General features: G+C 40.3%; 1 protein-coding gene across 3 annotated transcripts in view; it reads left to right on the top strand.

Moving 5' to 3' along the window:
- Positions 1 to 326: 326 nt before the first annotated feature.
- The window catches only part of KCTD3 (potassium channel tetramerization domain containing 3), a gene marked incomplete at both ends in the record, with an annotated part of 69,492 nt that continues 61,825 nt past the window's right edge, over positions 327 to 7,993 (top strand). For all 3 annotated transcript variants that reach the window (XM_079696996.1, XM_079696995.1, XM_079696994.1), the window contains 4 exons: positions 327 to 409; positions 4,710 to 4,763; positions 5,006 to 5,051; positions 6,698 to 6,771. In XM_079696996.1, coding sequence (XP_079553122.1) covers positions 327 to 409; positions 4,710 to 4,763; positions 5,006 to 5,051; positions 6,698 to 6,771 — 257 coding nt within the window. The remainder of the gene's footprint in view (positions 410 to 4,709; positions 4,764 to 5,005; positions 5,052 to 6,697; positions 6,772 to 7,993) is intronic.

Genomic DNA, 7,993 nt, shown 5'->3' with positions numbered 1-7,993 from the left:
GGCCGCAGCGGCTGCGAGGGGGGCAGCGGAGAGCTGACGGCAGGCCACGGCTGGGCGGCCTGGAGGCTACGAGAGGTGGAGGCCCGCCCGCCTTCCCGCGCCACGGGAGCGGAGGGGAAGAGGCGGACGCCCGCCAGCCCCGCCCGGTCGCCGAGAACGTGGGGGAGGCTCCGCGCGCCGCCCGCCCCCCGGCGCCCGCAGCCCTGCTGGCCCTGCAGCCGCCGCCGCCGCCGCCGCCGCCGCTGCCTCCGCCTCGGGCTCCCGCCGCGGGCTCGACGGCCCCGGCCGGGGAGGGAGGGCGGCGGGTGCTGCCGGAGCCGCCGGACATGTCGGGAGGGCACTGCGGCAGCTTCGCCGCGGCGGCGGCCGGCAGCGGCGAGATCGTGCAACTGAACGTGGGGGGCACCAGGTGAGTCGGGGAGAAGGGGCTCGGGGTTGGGGGATAGCGGGCGGGCGACCTCCGGGGGAGGCCGGGCCCCGGGGGGGCGGGATAGCGGGCGAGCATGGGCGCCGAGTCGGCGGGGAGCGCAGGGCCCTCCGGGCGGGAGCAGGTCCCCGGATCTCGAGGGGCAGGCGGCCTTGGCAATCACCGAGACTAGGGTTCATCTGGCCGCGCTGCCGCCTTCCTAGAATATCAGCTACGTCCCTCCCCCTTTCTAGGGGATCAGGCCGAGAGGAACATTCTATAGCCTTCCTTACCTAACCCTGGCGCGTACTTGAGGAATTTATTTTGTGGAAGCCGGGCCTTGTGGTTTGACTGTTGCAGGTGCACCTGCCTCCCTTTCTCTTTGGTCAACAAGGTAAATCGATTTGCTCGGGCGATGATGCCTCAGTAAGGGCTGTTTGAAATCTCCAAGAATTTCGGTGGAGGGAGTGCCGTAGTTGCGCGGTACGTTGTTATTTATTTTCAGAGTTTCTTGGTGCGTGGCTCTGAAGGATCTGTTCAACTTGTAGGGCAGCGAGTCCAGAAACTGCAGTTTGAAGAGTTGGTTCTGGGAAGCTTTGGGTAGTGGCACCCTGTGGCGCTCTGCTAGTAAACAGACCGAAAGCTCTTCTCTGATCTCTCTCTGGCCTTCCACTCCCTTACTATGTCTTTTAATAAGCTTGTTGGGGGGGGGATCATACTTCTGTGGATTTGCTATGGTTTATGAGTCACTCCTCTCGGAAATGGGAGTTTGCCAGCTGTTTCAAGGAAGGGGTAGTTGAGTTTTAAGCTAGGTGGAAGATAAACGATGAAGCGCCCTGGGAGGTAGTGTATTTTACTATGCTCAACACCTAGGACTTTTTAACTAGTATTTTTAAAAATGCAAAACGGCAGCACTGTGAACCATAGTGATAAAAATGTATAGTGTTTGAATAGTTTTCTAAGTGTGCTGGAGAATTCAACACAGGAAACAGTAATGCTTTCTCTGCTCACTCTTTTTTTCCCTCTTATCCCCCAAGCAAAACTGTTTATTAGTTTACAATGTTATTGCTGCTATATAGATTCCGGTTTTATGGAGGGGAAGATTGGTGTCTCCTAATGCAAGACATGGATATTTTCCTAAAATCACCTGAAAATTTTGCTGCTCTGGTAACTTATGGATGCAAAAATGTAATACCCTGCAAGAGCTGGCCTTCAGAAGAGTAGCACTGTAGTCATTTAAAATCCCTGCCCTAGTTTCTAATTTCCTTGAAGTTGAGTAATTGCCACTGGGAGAACCACCTGTGGCATAGAATTGAACTCAGCTGTGGAGTGATAGAGTGAAAGTCAAAGAGTTTCTTATGAGCAGAGAAGCACATGGTATAGGTAGGGTCTAATCAAAAAAATGACCAAATTTTATCATTTATTTAACACTTCATGGATGATTCAGAAAGTAGAGAAGATGAGGTTTCATTTAGAATTGTTAATATTATTATTATTTACCAGAAAAACCCTAATGAAGTGAAAGAAAACCAGTGTGGCTCCATTTATGATTAATTCTGTTTGAATGAGTATGATTTGAGGCCTCAGGAGAGAAGTCTGGGACCAGCCAGTGGGAGACTAGCTCAGCAACCTTAGGCAAATTATTTTTTAGTGCTTCGTTTCCTAAAATGTGTAATGACAATAATAGTACCAGCCTTCCAGGATTGATAAAAAAATTTGAAGCAATAAGTGGGAAATACAAGGGTTAGTGGCATTATCTATCAGTAGTAACTTTGCAGAATAAATAATTTTATTATTATTATTTTTTTGCGGTACGTGGGCCTCTCACTGTTGTGGCCTCTCCCGTTGCGGAGCACAGGCTCCGGACGCGCAGGCCCAGCGGCCATGACACACGGGCCCAGCCGGTCCGCGTCTTGTGGGATCTTCCTGGACCGGGGCACGAACCCATGTGCCCTGCATCGGCAGGCGGACTCTCAACCACTACGCCACCAGGGAGGCCCAGAATAAATAATTTTAACTAGATTGTTTCCAAGTAAATTTAGTAGGAGGCAAGTAGCATGGAGTATAAATGTGGATATGTTTTGCTGAGGCCAAATGCACGTGATCTTTTTCTTGGCATACTGTAGATATGAGGTAAAAACATAGAAAAGGCTTTTCATATATATACATTTCAGAGAATTATGCTTGTCATATGTAATTTTAAATGTTGTAGTTTTCATGAAGTCATATTTGGAACCAGTGAGAGCTTGGGATTTTCCCCCCTATCTTCCACTTGTTTGGAGAAAAAAAAAATTGGTGGGGATGAGAGTCTAATCCCTTTGCCCAGAAATTCCAGATTACTAAATCCACCCCGAACTGCTGATTTTAATTGAAATTGCTAATATGACTTTAAGCAGACCTGGGTAATTTTCTAAGTAACACAAAATTTAAGTTATTTGGCAAACAATTTGCTGAATAAGCAGTGAATGTGAAAGGTCACAAGTTAGAAGTGATCCTTATTTGGAATTAATTTGATTGCCTCTAAAACACAGTGACTCATTTTTGCAGTGGATCCTTAGAAATTTCAGTTTACCATTTACTGGATTTGCTTCTATTGATTTGACCAAGTCAGTTTCCTCTAACTAGTTGTAATCTACTTCTCATTTTTTTCTTACGATTCTGGTAAGAAATATGCTTGGGAAAATTTGCCATATTTTCTTGAGTAAACTGGCTCCTTTCTTAGCCTGATTAATGGGCACAGGAGCTACTTTAAAACAGTCATGTAATGCTAGAAAATGAATGTGGAGGGAAAGTAAAGGTCTGTTGGGCTCTCTTCTGTGTGAGGACACGTGGTGATGGGGCAGCGAGTCAGAAATACATAGTGCAGTGTGATGAGTCTTAAAATGAAAATATTCAGACATCAGGTGCTGGACTGGATGAGCCCTATATCAAATTCTTTGTCATGCCAGTTTACATCAGTTACTGATTGTTTTGCCTCGGTCTGCTACACGAGGCTTTGATAAAGTTCCCCTCAAATTGGTGGTAATAAGCAGACTTGATCAAATGGCAGTTAACCTCTAAACAGTGTTTACTGAGTGATTTTTGAATGAGTGAATGCAACAGTTGTGAATAGCCCAAGACTATAAAGGAAATGTTAAATGCATTATGTGCAGTGGGTTTAATATGAGCTCAGAAAGATAATATAGGATAGTGTATTTGGAAAAGCCATTAAAGAGAAGGTAGAACCTGGATGGTATCAAGAAAGATGGACGGGGCTTCCCTGGTGGTGCAGTGGTTAAGAATCCGCCTGGTAGTGCAGGGGCCACGAGTTTGAGCCCTGGTCCAGGAAGATCCCACATGCCGCGAAGCAGCTAAGCCCGTGACCCGCAACTACTGAGCGTGCGCTCTGGAGCCTGCGAGCCACAACTAATGAGCACGTGCGCCTAGAGCCCGTGCTCCGCAACAAGAGAAGCCACCGCAATGAGAAGCCCGTGCACCACAACGAAGAGCAGCCCCCGCTCGCTGCAACTAGAGAGAGGCCACACGCAGCAACGAAGACCCAACGCAGCCAAAAATAAAATCAAAACATAAATTTATTTTTTAAAAAAAGATGGGGCTTCCCTGGTGGCGCAGTGGTTGAGAGTCCGCCTGCCGATGCAGGGGACACGGGTTCGTGCCCTGGTCCGGGAAGATCCCACATGCCGCGGAGCTGCTGGGCCCGTGAGCCATGGCCTCTGAGCCTGCGCGTCCGGAGCCTGTGCGCCGCAACGGGAGAGGCCACAACAGTGAGAGGCCCATGTACCGCAAAAAAAAAAAAAAAAAAAAAAAAAAAAAAAAAAAAGATGGCTGGAACTTGGATAATTGAACATGAGGTTGATGCAGCTGGGATGGAGATTCTGAAGTGGTATAAGCATGGATTGTTTGGGGATATTAAGAAGTACTGTCTTATTAGAGGGGAAAACAGTTTGTGTTGGAGAGATGAAACGTGACCTGAAGATAGTATGTTATGTTGAGAATTTTAGACTTGTTGTGGTGCGCTAATTATTGATTCTTCAGTAGATTGGCATGCTAGAAAGTAGTGTTTTAGGAAGCTTTATATGTAAGCAAATTAATTATTTGATTTTATTGACAGCTCTTGGAATAATCTTAACTCTGAATTGAAAGTAGCAAAATTTAAAGATATTAAAAGTAATGAATATAATTGATACAGCTATAGCTATGCAGCAACTTGTAAATCATTAGCCAGCATGTTAAAGCAAGTTAACTAACATGGAAATTTCAAGTCATGTCCTCTCTTATAATACCAGATACTTTTTAATTGCAGGTTTAGTACCTCAAGACAAACACTTATGTGGATTCCAGATTCTTTTTTTTCCAGGTATTTCATATAATTCTTTAGTACCTTTTCTTAAATACAGTTGATTATTTATTAAAACAATAAAAATAAATATTTTTATGTATTGAATAAAAAAACTTAACTCTTAAAATATAATTTTTAAATTGTTATTTTACCTTGGAGATAGGATGATTCATTTGTATTGGTCTTTGATGTTTGAAAGACTTAGAGCATTTTATTCATACTCAGATTTTAAAAACTAACTCTGTCTTAATGACTTCTAGTTTGCTGAGTGGAAGAATTTCAACACTTAGGGATGAAACTGGTGCTGTGAGTATAACAATGTTGATGTATGCTCTAAATTAGATTTAAAAATGCTTATAATGTTTGATCCTTATACTCTAAGAAGACAGGGAAACTACTCTATGAAAGTACTACTAAACTACTAAATGAAAGTATATGTACTTAAAGATTTTTATTTCTTGTCATGAATAGTGTTTCTGTAATTATAGAAGAGAACTTGAAACTGGGAATACTGTATATAGCAATTTAAATAATCATGATTAGAGAGATTGTAGGATCTGAGCTTACATTGTCAAGAGAGGAAATATTTCTTTTAATCAATAATTGAAACTTGAACAGTAAACAGATGAATGTAAATACTAAAATATTTCAATATTATAATGGTAAGATGTTGCAAATTAGTAGAGTTCTACAGTTTTTTTTTGTGGAGAATAACCTTATGAACTTGTGCAGCAATGGTGTCGTGAGGGAAGTAAAGAACTATTAAATTTCAGTTAAAAAATTGGTTTATAAATTTAAAAAGCAGTTGTAATATGAACAATAACATGTAAAATAAATGTCTAGGGCTCACAAAAGCAAGTAAGACTTTCATTTGGGAGGCAACAAAGAGACCAGAGGTGTTTATTTGTTGTGATGAGATTTGCAGATGGAATAAAGCAGCACAAGCAGATATGTCCGTGTGAGATTATAAAAAGGACATCAGTAATTAGATCTCTACAATTCTCTGGTGTTTTCTTCAACTTCTGATTGATTCTAATAAAAACAAAAGCAAGAATTTATGAAGCCAGAAGAACCTCATTCATTGTATATAGTAACTGATTATAATATAAGAAGGTTTATTATTTGCTACCATTCTGCTGTGTAATTGACTTACACAAGCTTTAAAAGGTGTTCAATTTTATGGTTAGAGCTTTTGTAATTGGTTCAGAATAGTGTTGGCATACATTCCTGTAAAAAGTTATCGATTATGTATTTCATATTTTTTAAGCATTTTATTTTCCCCATATGTATTCTGTGGTGCTGTGTTTGTTATTTTAAAAAATTTTGTTGTTGTTGTTGTTGTCACCCTCCCCTTCACCCTGCACCCAGCCCTTGAGGAAATTGAGATAGTGGTATGTAAAAGTGTTACTGTTTTCCAGTTTGGACAGCAGTGTGCAGTTTTACTTTTCTTGATTGCCTGGTGTGTATTATAAAAGTACATTGTTGTTTTATTCACTTATGAATCACAGACTATGTAAATCACAATCACTGTCACCAATAATTAGTGATCAGATGATGTAAGAAAGTATTATTCATGCATAATGTTTTCAAAGTATTTATTGAATTCTAGAATATTTCAGATAAAAATTTTCCCTTTGGTGTCCCTTTCACCAAAGATATCAATTAAATAGAAATGAGAAAGTGGACTTATTTGATACCATTTTTCCTGCACCTTAAAATATAATCTAACAACAGCTTTTCAGGGGGAGAAAAGACACGACTGCTACCACATAAATGCACATGGTTATAACTACATTTCAATTTTAGAAACATTCAAATTTAATAAGAGTGGAATCAAGGAGATATAGTATTTAAATAATTCAGTATTTGTTCCCTAAGTTAGTGTTACAGATATTAAAGTTAGAAGTTTAATTTATAATTTGAAAGTAAAATTTGTAATTCTTTATTTACAGATATTTATTGATAGAGATCCAGCAGCGTTTGCACCCATTTTAAATTTTCTTCGGACCAAAGAACTAGACTTAAGGTAAGAAATATATCTTTTTAAAGTAAATTTTTATTCAAAGGTATGGTTTTGGGTATATTTTATGAAGAAAAGTTTTTTTCTCCACCCCAAGGTTATTTTTGTTTAAAAGTTTCATCAGAATTAAACCCTGTCTTCATTCTTATATCCCTTCAATTCATTTTTCACACTGTAGCCAAAATTAACTTCTGAAAATATAAATCTAATCTGGTTATTCCTCTGCTTAAAACTCTTACGTGTTACTGGATTAATGGCTAAGGATTTTGGATTTCCTGTTGTTTCTTAAGGCTCTCTCTAATCTAGCTCCTGCTTGATTTCTGTTGCTTCAGCACTTTCGACCCTTTCTGCTCTCAGCTTGATTCTGATCACTTCAATGATCCCTGCTGTGTCTGCCTCATACAGGTGTTCAGAGTTTCCTGTACTGCCGCTACCCCAGTAGTCTATCTTCCATTAGACTTTAAATTCTAAAAGGACAAGTTGTTTACTGTATACCTGTAGGATCGAGCATTGTGCTTGACGCATAGTGATACATTTTTTTTTGGTGGGTAAATGAATGACCATTTAAACTGTTTCTTTAACTTTGCCATAGTCTACAATCTACAATGGAAGCTACAATCTAATTTGTATTTTATTGTTCTTTTATTTCATATATTCCTAATGAACTTTCACTTAAGGACCTATTAATACTTTTTTAGATAACAGCTTTTAGAATTCTAATTGTTTCTTTAAGCTGCTTCTTTATAATATATAATTTTTGGCTTATATTCACTAGAATATGCGCTCCTTGAAAGCAAAGATTTTTTTGTTTGGTTTGTTCCCTGCTGTAGTCCCAGTGTTGTTAAAACGGCATGTATAGTAGCTGCTCAATAGATATTTATTGAATGAATAAAAGAGTTTGTTGGGGCTTTTTGTTTGTCTATTTCTTGGCCTGGGGTGGAAGTGGGAAGTATATTACTAACTACTTAACTTCTGGGTAAAATTATTTTTAGCATTTGATTAAAGCCTAAATTTACTTCTAGTCAGTGTCCTTGTGACTAATCCACGACTAAATCACCCATGAATGGCAGAACTATAATAGTTTAAATATTTGTATTCACTGCTTTTCTTTCAACTTGCTTCTTTATTTCATTTAGGGAAGCCTAGCAAACTTAACTTCTCTGAGTAGTACCTTCTAAAAGAAGGTGGGAAGGAATTGAAAAAAAGAATATTATGTTCTACTTCTGTT

The sequence above is a fragment of the Hyperoodon ampullatus genome, assembly GCF_949752795.1.
Source record: "Hyperoodon ampullatus genome assembly, chromosome: 2".
In the NCBI taxonomy this organism is placed as follows: domain Eukaryota; kingdom Metazoa; phylum Chordata; class Mammalia; order Artiodactyla; family Ziphiidae; genus Hyperoodon; species Hyperoodon ampullatus.
This window is presented reverse-complemented; position numbering and strand designations above follow the sequence as displayed.